The sequence below is a fragment of the Phoxinus phoxinus genome (genome assembly GCF_949152265.1).
Source record: "Phoxinus phoxinus genome assembly, chromosome: 3".
Classification (NCBI taxonomy): Eukaryota; Metazoa; Chordata; class Actinopteri; order Cypriniformes; family Leuciscidae; genus Phoxinus; species Phoxinus phoxinus.
In genome coordinates, this window is record NC_136878.1 from 40,358,639 (window position 1) to 40,376,559 (window position 17,921).

Genomic DNA, 17,921 nt, shown 5'->3' on the forward strand with positions numbered 1-17,921 from the left:
TACTCCAAAGTTATATATTTTTTTTTAATATTAATCTATGATGCACTAAATTGTTAAAAAGGGACGGTAAAGATTTTTACATAATTACAAAAACAAAATCGTTAAAATAAATGCTGTTCTTTTGAACTTTCTTTTTATCAAATAATTCTGTAGCATGGTTTCACAAAAATATGAAGCAGTTTTCAAAGTTTATAATAATAATAAATGTTTCTTGATCTCCCAATCAGCATATTAGAAGGATCATGTGACTGGAGTAATGATGCTGAAAATTCAGCTTTACCATCACAGGAATACATTACATTTTAAAATATAATCAAATAGATAACAGTTATTCTAAATTGTTATAATATTTCACAATATTACTATTTTTTTTCTACTGTATTTTTATGTTATATGTTATTATTGTATGCTATATATATAATGCATGTCTTTTATGGATTCTGTAATAAAGAAAGTATATATATTATTTATTATATATATATATATATATATATACATACATACATATTTATATATATATGTGTGTGTGTGTTTTACATTATAATAACTGAATATATTGTCAGGTGGGTTGTATTTTTAAGTAAATCATATGAATGGCTGCTTTCATTCAAAAAAAAAAAAAAAGTTTAATGATATTAAATGAAGGTCATTGGTGTGAATTGTGTGTGTGTATTTTAATAGAACACCAGAGGAACCCTCTCGGGAAGCCAAATCCTGTCCGGAAGTCAACCATCAATCTTCGACCTCAAAGAGCGTAAGCAACCACGCCTCCGTCAAACCCTCCGTGCAGGAAGTGTCTGCTTGCAACTCCATGCTCTCCAGCTTCCTGTACGGCATGCCCATGTCCTCCCAGCCCCACCCAGACAGCAAGCTGGACCTGAAGCCCACATCACTGCACTGCGTTGGTAAAGAGCGGCTGGGCATGTGGGCGTCCGCTGAGGAGAAAGCGGCTATGGCCAAGGAATGTGCTGACAATGGTTAGAGCCTCCTGTTGTCTTTCTATATACACTGGCTTCCACTACCTTTCTATGGAAATGAATCACTGTTGCGCTTATGATGAGTGATTTCACACGTGTAGATGCTGAACCATGTGGATCTTCTTCTTTTTTTATGTACTTAACTCTGTGCGTGTCTCTTCCAGGCGAACGAATAGGGCTGGCAGCGGATCTTACCCAGAGCCCTCCCAGCATCCATGTCTCCAAGCGCCTTCTGTTCTCCATAGTGCATGAAAAATCAGGTGGGCGACAGACTGTACTCACCATTACAGCGTCTGGCCAAGGACAAGCTGGCCTTCATTTCAGTGGGTTTTATGGGGTCCCAAGCAGTGTGTCTAATAGAGCTAGAACAGGATAAATACCAAGTTAGTTTCCACCCCAAAATACAAAGACAAGGAATCTTCTCACAACACTATAAAGTGATAATTCACCTAAAAATCAAGGTACTGTCATTACTTATTCACCCCTCATGCCAAACATTGTATGATGCTATATTTTCAGTGGCACATAAAAGGAGAATTTTTGAGGAATGATAATGTAACTTTATATATATATATATATATCAATATTTCATAGTGTTCTGAAAAGACAGAAAAAAAATCACTATGTTCAAAGTCTTCTGAAGCCATATGATAACTTCACATGTGACAATGGAAAGTAATTTATTTAGTTATTATTCCCCGATAATCTTCCTCTTCACTATAGCGCTCAAATTAACATGCCATCATTGAAGTCGGTAATTATATATATATTGTATATATAGGTAACATGTATAAATTACACAATATCACCATCCTTTTTAAAGCAAGACATTACAGGTAAATACTCTCACCATACTCGCTTACTACACCATACGATTAATATGTTAAAAAATACAAAAGAGGCATCATATAATTAAATATGCACTCATTTGCATACATTTCTAGAAAAGAAATCTGAACATTGGGTAAAGCCAGTTTCAAACTTTCAGAATACAGAATAAAACTGTTAAGTTTGGTGTATGTAAGACACAAAGTGCAATAAAACATTTTTGTAGTCCGTTTTAAGGAGTTGATAGAGGGTATATAAAAAAAGCAGCATGACGATTCTTCAGAAAATAACAGCATATGGATTTGGAATGATTCAGTGAATAAACAACAACAAAATCCCTTCCAGTAAGAAAACACAGCTAATGTATAATTTAAACTCCCTGTAAATAAATCAATCATATCTAATGATCCACAAAGTATTCTTTATATAACGGTGGTATTTGTTTAGATATGGCTCCAGGCAGAATGAGACATAAAGAGGGCTGGTTTTTGGCAGAGTGAGCAGTGGTAATGGGAGTTTGGCCAGGTCACCTGGGCTACCGAAGTCTGTTCCTCTCTAAAGATCAGCGTGAAATCTTCAGTCACTGCAGAGAGTCAGGACCTGCCTTAATTGTCTCCTATATCTAAACGAACAGACGAAAACCTCAATACCCAAATGCATTTCAGAAAATGTTAACAGTCAGGGAACATATGAAAGATTGTTAAATGATGCAATTTTGTTTTTTATTGCATGCACAGAAAAATGGGACTCGTTCATCAGGGAGACCGAGGATATCAACACTCTTCGAGAATGTGTTCAGATCCTCTTCAACAGCAGATATGGTGAGCTCACAGTGCACAATTCACAGCCATAATACGATAATTCACACACTATACGATAATTGCAATAAACGCATATTGATAGAGAAAGTGTGTAGAGCTGATGTGTGTCATTTTTAACCTTTTAAAGTTTGACATATTAAATCATCTTTTTTTTTTCTGAAATGGAACTGTTTATTCAACCTTTAGACACAATCTAAAACAGTTTGCATACATGTTTTTTTTGTTGAGTATCATATTTGATACATCAGGCTTTTATTGCTCGTATAGTATGATAGAGGAGAATATGGAGCTCATAATTGAGGAGGAAAAAACACATTTTATGAGCAAGAATATACAATTTGGTGCAGTTGATATGACCAAAATATAAGATGAAATTCTAATAGCTTGTTGTAATATAAATCAATGAGATCTTTATAATATTATAGCAGGCTATTAATGCACAAATATCAGTTATAAAAAAAATCTTATCAAATGATTATAATTTTATGTGAGGAAAATATACTAAATGTATAATTATAACTCTATTGTTGGGGCAAATCATATAATGCAATGCAATTCCTCAAAGTCTGATGTATCATATTTGATACTCATTTTACCTTGTATGTATGGATAATCAAGTAAACCTAAGTTGCTTTAGTCAGCAAGTTTTTCAGTGTTCATATGGAAATATTACTAATATAAACTTTCTTACATTTTACTTTATAAAAAACAGTAGATTTCACAGCAACCACAACCTGAAGGTAGACAGAATATAATTTTACTAAAAGCCCTTTTACTTGCTAATAAAATATGAACTATCAATCAGATTACTGAAGACATGTTGTAGATTGTGTACAACAGGTTTTTCAGAAAAAGTTTTAATCACGTTGACAGTTTAGAGGCCTTAGAAATTTGCTTATCAAATATGATACAGTATGCTTTATAGGGTTCATCTATTTTCTCTTATCACAGCTTAATATGCAGAGAACTGTAAGTAAACCATTAGTAGCTTGATCCCCCCCAAAAAGTATAAATACTGTGTCTCTGTGGTGCTATCAAAAACAGCCAGCAAAGCAACATTGGCTCAACCAATGGTGTGCGTTTAGGGCGGGATCACCTTTTTGGCTGACCAATGGCAGTTGGGGGATTGTTTAAAAATATTTTTAAAAACAATTTTTCTTTTTCAATCCCGTTTTGGTAGCGCAGAAATGACATGCTCCAGCTTTAACTCATCACTTAACTAATGTTCATTTTAGCTGAGGCATTAGGCCTGGATCACATGGTTCCTGTGCCGTACCGGAAAATCGCCTGTGATCCTGAGGCGGTGGAGATCATTGGAATTCCAGACAAGATTCCCTTCAAGAGACCGTGCACTTACGGTGTGCCTAAACTCAAACGGATCCTGGAGGAAAGGCATGCTGTCCGCTTCGTTGTCAGAAGGTTCGAGGCTCCATCTGAACATACTTTTATTTTGATAACTAATCTTGACTAAGGAGATTTCCTTACGTGATACAGCTGCTCAATTAAGTACATTAGCAACATGGTTAACTGCTACAGCGGAAGTGTGATTTGTAGCTCTTCCAATTTCAACGTGTGACGATTACTGATAACCTTTCATTTTTGGTCATGTAATTAACTGTGGGGCTCATTGAAAATGAATCCAGATATTGGTACTGGATGTACTGAGTTTGTAATTTGCTTCATCTGAAAAAAGAAAAAGAAAAGTCTAGCCGTCTTTGCCATCTGGCAGAGCAGCACTAGGCATCCAAAGTGGAGCGTCATGCTGGTTGTAACCGCTGCCATACATGAGCCAGCGTGGAGCCGCTGATTTGGCATAATAAGGAAATCTCCTGCTGTTCGGCACCAGACATGCGTAGACAGCATTTCAGATTTTTTATGTTTAAGCTGGCCTTACAGGAACTAACAATTGTCTTTTTTCTTTTCTTAGAATGTTTGATGAACGGATTTTTACTGGTAGGTATTTCCTGAAGGTATTTTATTACATTGTAATAGTATTGTTATAACATAACTTGGTTACACTTTATTTCAAGGTGCCGTTGTTACACTGTAATTATACATTTAAGTACTGAGTAATATTAAGTAACTACATGTACTTACTAAAGGATTAGGGTTTAGGGTTAGTTTTGTGTACTTGACCGTTCACAAAGACCCGCCCCCTTTAGTTACTGTCGCTATGTCCGACAAGCTACGCCATGTTCTCACGCAGTGAAAAATACATCGCGGAGCAGAGAGGACACTGACACGCGCTGACAGACAGGACAGACCAGGTTACTTTTCGGTTACTTTTGATATTACTTTTCGGAGTTTGATATTACTTTTGACTTTTCCTTCTAGTTCATTTATAGCATCACATAAACATGAATGAACATAAGAAGGAATGTTGTTTTAACCGCGGAAAGACGTCAGTACACTCCGCTTTTCAAGTTCAAATCCTCCCTGCTTTGTCGAACAAAATGGCGGATGGCGAAGTATGATTGGTCAGATCACCTGTCAATCAAGCTCCCTGCGAAGGGTCAATTATGCATCATTTATAGTTATTAGTATAGTAACTACATGTAACATATGTAACAACGACACTGTAAAATAAAGTGTTCCCCATAACTTTGTACCTTTTCTGAACTGTAAGTGAAAATGTCTTAAGGTTATCTTAAGAAGGTACACTCATTGGTGTGACCTTTTATAATCAAATTGGCAAATGGATTTTTTTTAATGTACAGTATGTGTATGTGTAAAACTTGTCTTTTCACATTCTTTGTAAGCTGCTGCTAAAATAGCGAAGGAGGAGGGCAAACCGGATGGTGTCGGCTTCGAGGACGGTTTCCCAGATGGCCTCAGGATGCTGAGCTCTTCCCTAGAGCTGGTCAGCAACACTCACAGTAGCAGGTATCAATTTACCTTGCCTGTCACCACAGAACAGTATTGCTATGTTCTTAGTGTGCATTTTTGTTTTCCTGTAATGATACACTGACATAACGTTTTGACTGAAAATATGAACCAAAACTACTGAAACAAATCTGGGAACTTTGACATGGATAAAAAGCCCAAAATGCAAACATGTACTTGCCCATGTACACAGAGGGTGAGAGATTTTAAACATCCCATGTTAGGCTGTGCTTATATTATAAAAAATAAAAAAGTGTTAAAAGGCCTGTTTATACCTAGAATAATGGCTCTAATAACGATAACAATCACTACATTAGCATCAACACCACCGAACAATATCGTTCTGTTAATTATAAGCATGATAAATCGTTTTATCATCTGCTGCTTTAAATGCTCTGGCTCTTTAAAAGAGGGTGGATTCTGATTGGCTGTCAATGTTTTATCGTTCATCAACTTGGGGAAATAAAACCCCAAAAATGTCTCTGTGCTGTTTTTGTTATAGATGTGGTGTGGGCTTTGCTATTCTTTTACATTTAGATATCTTTATCGTCCTTGGTGTGAATGGGCCTTAATTCTTTATTCTTCAGCCTTTTTAACCAGTGTGTCAGAAGTTCTGCTTTAGGCCAAGAAATTTAATTTGGGTGCATCACTTTTATTTTTCTGTAATTAAGAAGAAAGTAGAAAGGTTAACTAATAAAGTTGTAATAAACTAATAAAGTTGTAATAAACTAATTGTTAATTTGTTTATTTTTTCAGATCGACTAGCTCCTGTGTCAGTCCTTTGGCTGAGTGTGAAGCAGGTAGATCTCCTGCTCATCGTTTCAATACAACTTTGGCTTCTGCACTGTAGTTTTATGAATCTGTAACTTATTGTATCTGTAAAATTCAAAATAATTCATTACGATTTATTTTCCAGGGCCATCTGGAGACTGTCTGCCTTTGAAAAAGATCAAAACAGAACCCCCAGATGGTGAAATTATCCAGGTGACAGTGCCAGGTATGGGCTCCCAGTCCCACAGTAAGGCTCACACTGAGTGTTTTAATATTTCGGCCCTGGCACCTCAAGTTATTTTCTCTTTTTGGCGTCATTGTTAGTTGACAAGAATCATCTGTGCAGAAATTTGAACGCAGTTGAACGCAGCATGAAATCCCTGTAGGTCTACTGGATATGAAGGCATTAGCATATTCCACTTACTCGCAGAGAGGAAGTTTGTCTTTGATGGTTGCCTTCTGATTTAAAAATATTTGCTCTCATTTTCCACCCTGCTGTGCAGTGATCTGAGCCTTTGAGGACAGACAGGGCATTTTGCATTACATGGCACATTTATTGGCTAAACACTGTGAACTGAAGGAACATCATATATAAACTGCAACTTTGAGCTCAAGTGCTACATTAACAGTGTTGAAAAACATAATTCTGGCCAAATATAATACTTTCTCCATCTCTGAAACCACTCTTAATCCAATTCCAAACACCTGTCAAACAAACCCAATCAATCCTTGATATATAAAATCAATTCCAGACTGTTTTTTCTGTCGTTTAGTATCCTATTTCACTTGGAAATATGTCATATTATGGAACGATTGTGAATGCTGCATAATGTCGAATTTAAAAACATCCTGAAATCAAATTGGGCCCCATTTACTTTCTTAATGAATGTCACTGCTTTCTACAAAATGTACCGTTCAAAAGTTTGGGGTCAGTCAAATTGGTTTAAATACTTTTTTTTTTGCAAGGATGCATTACATTGATCAAAATTGACAGCAAAGATATTTAGGCCTATTGTGTTTAATTAAAAAATTAATCATGGTTTCCACAAAAATATGAATCAAATATGATAATAATAGGAAATGTTTCTTAAGCACCCAATCAGCATATTAGAATGTAATGTGACACTGAAGAAAATGCAATAATATTACACTGCTGAAAATTCAGTTTTGCCGTCTGAAAAATTAATTACATTTTAAAATACATTGAAATAAAAAAATGTTGTTTAAAATTTTAAAATGTATATTACTGTATTTTTGACCAAATCAACGCAGCCTCGGTGAGCATAATATTTTTCTTGTTCACTAGCCTCATAGTAGACAAGTTATCAATGTTTTCTAGCAAAAAATAATGAACCAATTTTATCACCATAATTTTTCTACATTTTACAGTTCAAAGTCAAATTCAAGTGAACACACCACATTATCAAAATTGAATGCATTTTGAGTGCCATTTTATTTTTAAATTTACATCCATATCCGGCTCTCTCTCATTCTCTACTCTCAGAGTCCAGCGCTTCTACAGAGGAGCCAAGTGAGCCTCAGGCTGAGCGGGTGACCCCTGACCTCTGTCATCCCAAGGAGCCTGAAGCAGGTAACAGCATACTAGCCTTCTTACCTTGTATCTGAATGTACTTCCATATCCATCTTTTGTCTCTTGCCTCCAGTGGTACATTGATAATCCCAAACATATGACATATCAAAGCCTCTAATATAACCCTCTCCAATTTCTCATCCAGTTACAAATCCCTCCATCCCGTCTACACCTGCCCTCCTACAAGCTTTAATGCCCGTCTCATAATCGTTATATGCACATGTCCAACTAACTGTCAAGACCATTCTTGTAAGACATTCATTTCAGTGAGCGTATGCTTATTTAGCCACTGCGTTGTGTGGAGAAACCATGTCCTAATCTCTCAAAAGGAATTGTACATGAGTACGGACCTCTGTGAAGATCCAAACAGGACAGCGGCAGTTAATGTACCAAAAAATATTTTTTTTACCAGTGATAATAACATAGGTTGCAATGTGGTAAGACAAGAGTTTTACATTTCTTATTTTAACACCAAACCCAATACCCCAGACTTAACCCAAACAGTTGTCCCAGCCCTAGTCAGATCTGATGTGAAACCTGTTCCCCAAGCTGTGCTAGTTCTCCCACATCCAATAGAACTCCCAAAATAGACTCCCAGTGTTAGTGCCCCTAATATATAGAAATATACTGTGAGTTGATATGAACGCTTAACCACTGTCTTGTGGATTAATTATTGTTTCTTTGGTTATGGAAAATCAGGGAATTTAAGTTCTTTGCCAGACCTAGAAAAAAAATCTTTATGTTGTAGAATATTTTGTCACTTAGATATAGCTCTTTTGTAGAGTAAAACTTGCAGGTAAGCAAGTGATTCTTTTGATTTGGATCTTTTCAGTTGACTTGAGTTATTTTTATCATTTATATACTAATATACTATTTAGATCTTTTAGTTTTCGTCTGTTTTAATAATTTTGTTGTCTGCTTTTGCCATTTTTATATATATATATATATATATACATACATACATGTATATTCTATTAAGCTTTATTTTATACAATTTTCAAAAAAAGATTTTTAATCGTTTCAGTTAACAATAGCAATGCTGGTTCTTTCCCATGAATCTGATCACAAATTGATCTGAATGATTCATTAGCGAATCAGTCTGACTGATAAAAAAAAAAAAAATCTTACTATAAAAAAGTCATGGAAATTCATTGGTCACGAAGTGTGCTTTATACAAAATTTTATACATTATATTTCAATATTAAAATATACATTAATATATTTAATAATTAATGTTTTATATACCAGTATAATGATATAAATATAGTCTGTTATTACATTTTAGTTTATTTATTAATATATATATTGCAAATTACCTTTTTTTTTAATAATTTGTACACGAGTCAGGTGTAGAAACCTGGTGTTGTTGAAGCGTACATATTGACTCACAGATTAATAAGTATTTTGACTCATAATTAATAACACTGGATTTATTATGTTGAAGTTTGCATTACACAAATGGTCACTGGAGTAAACCACAGGTGAGTTGAATCATCAAAACATCTCCAGCAAAGAAGAATAGAATTCATGTGTTTTTGATCAAATCATACACACAGGAATACTTCCCATGTGCTACGCTGATGGTAATATCATTCTGTTTGTATCTCTGCAGAAGATTTAACGCCGAAGTCTACACCGCAAGGGCTCAAGAGAGCTGTTGAAGGTAAAACTCCATTTTGAAATATCACTCAGGTTTGTCTTCAGATATTATGGGCTGTTGGTGTGATTGTCCTCCCTTTTCCCCAGAAGACATCGGAGAGATGATCCTTCAGCTGCGAATGCAAGTCGAGAGCCTTTTCAGCTCCAAGTACAGTGAGTCATGGACTTACTCACCGTATCATTTACAATCAACTGTGGCGGCAACCTGCAAATCTGCCAGTTACAGATTCCTCTGGCTTTAAAAATATACACGAATAATGGTTTGTCAAATCATCTATCTTTCTCATTCTAGGTGAGACTCTTGGTCTGCCTGAACCGGTTAAAGTGCCATACTCCAAGTTCCAGATGTACCCAGATGACCTGTATGTCACTGGGCTGCCAGAAGGGATGACTTTTCGAAGGCCGAACTGTTTTGGGGCAGCAAAACTCCGGAAGATTCTTGCCGCCAGTGGTCAGATTACATTCGTTATAAAGAGGTATAGTCATACAGAACACATTAAATTGATCAAACAAGTTTGTTCAGACTTACACAAAACACTACACTACGATGTTTCAGAAAGCTGCTTGACAATGATGTCCCTTTTTTAATGTTTGTCAGGCCAGAATTGTTGACAGAACAAGTAAAAAATGAAGGTGCCTCTAAGACGACCTCTGATTCAGGTAAACTAAAAAAAATTGTATTTTACTTTACATATTTTATATAGGGCTGTCACGATTCCTCTTAAATTCGAGTACTCGATAAAAAATAAATAAAAAATCCTCGATTATAATTTGCCCGTGTTGATTAACCGGCAAAATACCAGAAGTGGAGCATTCCACAGACGAGAATCCATAAACCACATTATTAGACCGCTTTCAAAGGCTGCACGATATATTTTAACCATTTAAAAATCATAACATAGAATAGTGCTATTGTGAATCACAAAGGCTGCGATTCAATTAAATAAATATATATGCGCTGTGAATTTCAGGATGAAGCGCGGCAGGTTACGAGTTTCTTCCGCCTCCGTTCACAGTAAATGTTGCTCCACACTAATAGTCTAATAGCACACTAGTCTCTGCATTTGCTGTTTGTTTGGGTTTCCAATAACGCGCTTTGTGTTTCATGCAAAGTGTTGCACTGCTATCATTTACATGCGTGGAGCACGACTCAGCAGCTCAGTTAACACTTACCATCTCTGCATATGTTTGGGTTGCTGCTTATAACGTTCATCTAGGAACGAATCATGTGTCATTTCACCAGATTTGTAACAATTAATTTATAAATCTACGGCAACACAGGAGAATACATCAATATGTTTCTAAAAATGCAAACTGTTGTTCATCGCGATTTCAAAATAAAAGTTTCAACCCTCGCTCTGAGTTTGCATGTTTTGATATCCACATGTTCTTTTTCAAGAAATGACAGTGGCTGAAGCATTTTTATCATAAATAATTAGCCAAATATTAAAGATTGAATGTAAATTTCAGTTAAATGTTATTTAATTGATAATAACAGGGCAATATTAAACAAGGATTTGAACTGATGTAAAGTAACAATCACACCAGGCCGTTGGCGCCCTCTGTAGGCATTTGTTATAATACGTAATGTACATACTGTAAGTTGATTGTTTATATTATGTAATTACATTATGTATTGTTTACTATGTACACTAACAGTGTTGTTTAATACAATCATATGATTATTGCCTCATTGTTATTATACCTATGTATTTTAAGTCATTTTAATGGTTATTGTTCAATTAGGTCTATTTTTATTTCCACAAAAACAACAACAGATTACTCGATTAATCGTCAAAATAATTGACCAATTACTCTAATACCAAAATAATCGTTAGTGACAGACCTCATTTTATTTTATTTTACAAACCAATTGTCCTATGTATGGTCATTTTGTTTAGTTTGAACTATCCATTTTGTTGTTTATTCCTTGTTTTATCCAAAATATCACTTACTAATCTAATATAATGTTCCTTTTGATTAAATCTTCAGCAGAAACCGACTCTAAAGACCAATCAGATGACCCGGGACCTGCCTCCAAAAGACCAGGATTCTCAGGTATCACCGTGATTAAGTTATCAGGTGTTGTACATAGTAAGTTTGCGACTTTATTGCATCCTGACTGAATGAAAAGATTCAGTTTATCCTTGTGCCGCGTGTCTGTCTTCTGGATGCCAGTTCATGTTCAAAACGTCATTCCCTCCCGTCCTTTCCCGACATGCTATCACTAAACCGTTGGCTTTTCTACCATTGTTCTGCCCTCAGACAGTTTAGAGGCCAAGCTCTCCCGTATCGACTTGGCGAACACACTGCGAGAGCAGGTCCAAGACCTGTTCAACAGGAAATACGGCGAGGCACTGGGCATTAAGTATCCTGTGCAAGTGCCTTACAAGAGGATCAAGAGTAACCCTGGCTCAGTGATTATCGAGGGCTTGCCCCCTGGCATCCCCTTCAGAAAACCCTGTACCTTCGGCTCACAGAATCTAGAGAGGATATTAGCGGTGGCAGACAAGATCTCTTTCAGCATTACACGGTGAAGCACTGCGCCGAGTTTTTGAAAAGCTTTTAAACAAAAAAAGTGAACATGGATTAATTTGCGTAATATATTTGGTTTATATAAGATTTACAAAGTCTTTTCTATCTTTTCAGGCCTTTCCAAGGGCTTATTCCCAAGCCAGGTGAGCAGTCAAAATTTAATAGCACATCTTTATTTAAAAGTGTCTATATTTTTGTTCAATTACTCATGGAAATAACTTAATCAAATCATTTTTATTTTGCCAGCACCACGAAGAATTACCATATTAAAGAAAGGTTACACCCCATTAAGCGGTGAGAATACAGCATCATTGACTATGTGCTATGTGTTGTAGTTATTTATTGCACTTCATGGACAAGAAATCCATGTCTGCACTGGACATCCAGAACGCTCTGGATGTCCAGTGCAGACATGGATTTCTTGTCCATGAAGTGCAATTTTTGTTGGTGCAACAAAACTAGATCTAGAACTGTCAGTTGATGTTTTGTTGGGCTGCACACCTATCACAATCATTCAGCTTTTTTATATATATAAAAAATAAAATATAAAGTAGTGCTGTCAATTTGATTTATAGCAACATAAATATATTGTTTATATATTCCCAATTCTAACATCCCTTCAATGGCTACCTATCAGATTTCGGATCGATTTCAAGACCTTAATATTCATTTTTAAAATTTTAAATGATCTCGCACCCTCCTATCTATCTGATCTTATTATTCTGCACCAGCCAGTAAAGAATTATTGCTCCAGGTACCGCGGTCCCGACTCAAGCGGAAAGGTGATCAAGCCTTTTCGATAGCCGGTTCTAGGATATGGAATACCTTACCGCTTGCCATCCGCTCCATCCCCACGTTGCGTTCTTTCAAAACGGCTTTGAAGAAGCACTTTTATAGCTTGGCATTTAACTCCGACCCAGGAGAGACCTAAATATATTAATTTTATGTTGTTGTGTTTTGTATTCTCTATGTTTGGTTTTATTGTTGGAATTGTACAGCACTTTGGGCTGCAGTTGAGGCAGTAGAAATGTGCTATATAAAAAAATAAAAAAAACTATAATGTGTGTATATATATATATATATATATATATATAACAAACACATATATTACATTTTATATATATATAATTTTAAATGATTTTACTCGCAAATTTACTACTGCACTTGCAAAAAAAATTCTTGCAAATATATTACCATACAAAATGTTTTTTTAATGCTTTTGAAAAAGTCTCTTATGCACACCAAAGCTGCATGTATTTGATAAATATAGTAAAGCAGTAATATTGTGAAATATTACAATTTAAAACAACTGTTTTCTATTTTAATATATATTTTAAAAAGTAATTTATTCCTGTGATTCAAAGTTGAATTTTCAGCATCATTACTTCAGTCTTCAGTGTCACATGATCCTTCAGAAATTATTCTAATATGCTGATTTGCTGCTCAAGAAACATTTCTTATTATTATCAATGTTTTTTTGGAATCTGTGATACATTTTTCCCCCAGGATTCTTTGATAAATATAAAGTTAAAAAATAACAGCAATCTTTTCACTTGTATAAAATTGCCCATTATTATAAAAATGTTTTATTCAAAATATTGAATAATTTATAATTTTCCTAAATATATTCTAAAATTATAAAGTAACCTTCCTTTGAAAAAATAAAACCGTACAAGTCTTGCCTCAAGCTTGACTCTGACTGTCTGTCAAGCATAAAATGTTATTTTAATGTTGAATCTGTCAGTGAATTGATATTAAATATTCTTACACTTAAATATTTGATCACTGTCCAACAGAAGAAGATGAGGTCAACCGAATGGGAGAGAAAGTGATATTAAGGGAGCAAGTTAAAGAGCTCTTCAATAAGAAATATGGTACGTTAATTACTAATAACTGATTTATTCTTTTGTGCAAATGTGTTTTTGTCCTTTTGAAAACATTCCAATGCTTCATATGTGAATGTGTTGTGTTCAGGTGAAGCTTTGGATTTGGATCGTTCGGTCATTGTTCCGTACAAATTAATCCGTGCCAATCCCGGCTCGCTGGAGGTGTGTGGACTTCCGGATGATATCCCCTTCAGGAATCCCAATACTTATGACATTGTTCGGTTGGAAAAAATCCTGCAGGTCCAAGATGAAATTACTTTCAATATCAAAACCCCCCTACAGTAAGTGCTTGCCGGATGTGATTATAGCGATTATGTTGGATGAACAATGCTTGCGAGTGTTGTTTGATCTCATTGGTTTTGTCTTTGTTTAGGCCTTTCACAGAGTTGTGTACTCAATCTTGTAATAAAGGTAAGAGCCTTTATTTGTTATTAATTATTTGATGTACTTTTGAAAAAAAAAGAAGTAATGTGTAGAAATGTGTGCAAACGTTTACATCTTCTTTTGCAGACGGTAAAGAAGTGTCTACGAATCGACGCAAGCGTAAACGAGTACTTGACAACAGTCAAGCATCCATGGCCAGTAGAGCAGACTCAGTGCTATCAACCAATCAGATACCTGTCATGGTATGCAAACGCATTACAGGAGTATTTAAAAATACTTAACGTCATCATAAAAGGCATTTTAAACCCATGTTACGCTCAGAGTGCAACATTTTGTTGAACAGGATATTCATTGAGGAAGAAATGTGGGGTGGGACTCGATTTTATCAGACAGGAATAAATTGTATTTTGAAAAGTGGACAGAATGGAGCCAGACTAAATAGGCATTTCTGTATAGTTTAACATTACACTACTGTTCAAAAGTTCAGTAGGATTCAGTTGGTCAGTAACATCCTTTTTTTTTAAAAGAAATTAAAGAATAAAATAAATTAATACTTTTATTCAGCAAGGTGCGTTAAATTGAACATATAAATGTATATATATATATATATATATATATATATATATATAAATTGTATTATATAAACTGTCTATAAATGCATACACACACACACATATATATACACAAATGTAAAAATTTTAATAATCACGGTTTTCACAAAAATATTAAGCAGCACAGCTGTTTTAAACATTTATAATAAGAAACATTATAATATAATAAGAAACATTTCTTGAGCAGCAAATCAGCATGTTAGAATGATAAAAAAATAAAAAAACCTGACTGCTGATAATTCAGCTTTGCAATCACAGGAATAAATTGCATTTTCAAATATATTAAAATATACAACCGTTAGCATGGTTATGGAATGCATATTTTCTTCAAGTAGTGCAATTCAACAGGCTTTTTATTTTAAAAACATTTGGCATTATTTTACTTCCATATATTTCACAATAAAACAGTTTTTTACCGTATTTTCAATATATATATATATATATATATATATATATATATATATATATATATATATATATATATATTAAAAGAGAAAACGTTTTAAATTGTAACAATATTTTACAATATTACTGTTTTTACTGTATTTTTTGTTCAAATAAATGCAGCCTTGGTGAGCATGAAACCTCTTTTTTTTTCATAACAAAAAAAAAAATTACTCGCTTCAAAGTTTTGAATGGTAGTATCAACAATTCCCTGTGCATCCCAGATGCACTGAAAAGTCATTTCAGAAATAGTTAAAAACAAAATGTAAAGGCTGTTAGAACAAACACATGAATTTTGCACAATGAGATCGTAAACAGGTCTTAAAGGGAAAGTTCACCCAAAACTTCCGTCATCATTTACTCACCCTCAAGTTGTTCTTTCTTCTGTTGAACACAAAAGAGTATATTTTGAAGAATGTCGTTAACCCAACATTTGCTGGTCCCAATTAACATCCATAGTATGTATTATATATATATATACTATGGAAGTCCGTAGGGACCAGAAACTGTTTGGTTACCAACATTCTTTAAAATATACTCTTTTGTGTTCAACAGAAGAAAGAACAACTTGAGGGTGAGTAAATGATGACAGAATTTTCAGTTTTGGGTGAACTATCCCTTTAAGACCGTAAATGGGGTCAATTGTATTGAACTTTCATGTCAACTTTCAAAATAGCTAATTTCACTATTAAAATGCCTTCTTTTTCTTTTTCTTTTCCAGCAATGGCCCATGTACATGGTGGACTATAGCGGAGTGAATGTTCAAGTTCCTGGCAAAGTCAAATACTAAATAAGTTTCCGATGCCGTATGGAAGACTTTCACCATTATGGGACCTTTTTAAATGTTTCTGAATGCTAAATTCAGCTTTCCCCGGAGCTGTGGCAGATCGGGCAGCTCACGCATGGAGACACCTGTGTGTTCTGGCCGGTGTTAGAGAGTGTGAACTGCTGGATGCAGTGCTAATGATGGAAAAACACAGCAGTAAATCAATCGGCCAGTGCTCTATTACTTAAGAGGAAGAGTACTCATCCTCATGTCAGTCCAAACCTCAATGCTTTTTAACTGAGAAAAGAACAACATGCAGGTTTGGAATGACATGAGGGTAACTATTCCTTCAAGAGGTTGTTTGTAAAAGGAGTAGCCGTTATTTGAGTATCAGATGAACTATATTGCTTTGCCACCAGGATTTGCGACAGCAGATCCTGGACACAATCATGGTTAAATAACCATCTCATAAAGAGCAGTAAGAATGAGATTTGGGATTTGTTTTTCCCCCCCAATAATAATCACTGTTGGGATACACAGCCTTGTTTGGTGCCGAGAGCTCGTACAGTATATACATACTATACGACACGTGTAGTTGTCTGGGTCTCATGCCTTGCAAATGTTTGTATTGTTATTTATTTATTTATTTAAATAAAAACTTGTATACGCAGGGAATGTAAAGTACCACATTCAGTATAGAGCATAAAGTACTGAATAACACGACTAATGATGCTAAAAACAGCTAGCTACTGTATGTATTCAGAGAGAAACTTCTGCTTCAGGTTTCAGTACGTCAAGTTGGAAAGCCCTAACATGATAGCACTAACTTATATTCAATTGAGATACTTTTTTTGTATTATTTTAGCTTTGTAAGTTACTCTCAAGTTCGTTAAAGTAAGGCAAAGTGAGATATTTTGCAGAGAAAACATCATGAATGTATTGTTTGTAAAGGAAAGAATGCTATGTTATTCTGTAATGACTGTCTCTGGAATCGCCAGTATTTATATGCTGTACCCTGATGCCATTTAGGCCTTTCAAATAAAATGTGTTGCCTTGCGTTTCTTTGTTTTACTTTTATCATGATAATGTAATGCAGTGAACGCCTTTCTACGTATGTGCATTAGGATGCCTTATTGCATAGTAGTTAAAGAATTCTGAAATATGATATCTTTCAGATGGAAAATAGATAAATGATGAAGAAAGAATAATGTCCCAAACACATCAGAGTTGGGGCCATCTGCTGGGCAAAAGGCAACATCACATTTTCAATGATGCAGTAATTTTACTTTTATTTAAAATGTACCACTTTTACGCCTGGTTTAACATACAGGACTTAAACCAGGATTATGTCTAAGTTAATTAGGACATTTAAGTAGCTTTTATAAACGTGCCTTAAAGGGGAAAACGCATTACTGGTGTGCATCTTGAGACAAAACAATGGCACTGACATATTTTAAGATTTGTCAGTGCAAGTTGCTTTCAGTTAAAACAGCAAAAACATGCATTTTAGTCTGGGACTAGACTTAACCATTGTCTGTGAAACCAAGGGAATATCTTAAATTGAATACCAAATTTTCAAACATTTTCATGTCTGCAGTGTTTCATAAGGTATAGCATTATACAAGGAGATGAAAGTTAAAACACCATCACTGCTGGTACCTTTGCTAGAGTAGTTTTTACTACTAACTTGAACTTCAAGCAATTATTTAAAGTTAATCAACATAATTACAGAGTGTTACGGGGATGATTCACCCAAAAACGAAAT

At 34.9% G+C, this 17,921-nt stretch overlaps 1 protein-coding gene across 7 annotated transcripts in view; it reads left to right on the plus strand.

Annotated features, from left to right (window-relative positions):
* gtf2ird1 (GTF2I repeat domain containing 1) overlaps positions 1–17,214 on the plus strand; it is a 28,666-nt gene extending 11,452 nt beyond the window's left edge. For 2 of the 7 annotated variants that reach the window (XM_079607315.1, XM_079607316.1), the window contains exons 6-27: positions 682–977; positions 1,142–1,237; positions 2,543–2,626; positions 3,862–4,045; positions 4,554–4,579; positions 5,386–5,509; positions 6,266–6,309; positions 6,426–6,506; positions 7,785–7,871; positions 9,484–9,534; positions 9,621–9,683; positions 9,823–10,006; positions 10,129–10,190; positions 11,526–11,588; positions 11,796–12,063; positions 12,180–12,208; positions 12,312–12,359; positions 13,862–13,939; positions 14,040–14,232; positions 14,325–14,362; positions 14,462–14,577; positions 16,112–17,214. In XM_079607315.1, the coding sequence (XP_079463441.1) occupies positions 682–977; positions 1,142–1,237; positions 2,543–2,626; positions 3,862–4,045; positions 4,554–4,579; positions 5,386–5,509; positions 6,266–6,309; positions 6,426–6,506; positions 7,785–7,871; positions 9,484–9,534; positions 9,621–9,683; positions 9,823–10,006; positions 10,129–10,190; positions 11,526–11,588; positions 11,796–12,063; positions 12,180–12,208; positions 12,312–12,359; positions 13,862–13,939; positions 14,040–14,232; positions 14,325–14,362; positions 14,462–14,577; positions 16,112–16,180 (2,284 nt within the window). In that variant the 3' untranslated portion in view covers positions 16,181–17,214. Of the gene's footprint in view, positions 1–681; positions 978–1,141; positions 1,238–2,542; positions 2,627–3,861; positions 4,046–4,553; positions 4,580–5,385; positions 5,510–6,265; positions 6,310–6,425; positions 6,507–7,784; positions 7,872–9,483; positions 9,535–9,617; positions 9,684–9,822; positions 10,007–10,128; positions 10,191–11,522; positions 11,589–11,795; positions 12,064–12,179; positions 12,209–12,311; positions 12,360–13,861; positions 13,940–14,039; positions 14,233–14,324; positions 14,363–14,461; positions 14,578–16,111 lie in introns of all 7 variants that reach the window. The other 5 variants (XM_079607312.1, XM_079607313.1, XM_079607311.1 and 2 more) reach the window with 3 other exon arrangements.
* The last annotated feature ends 707 nt before the right edge of the window (positions 17,215–17,921 follow it).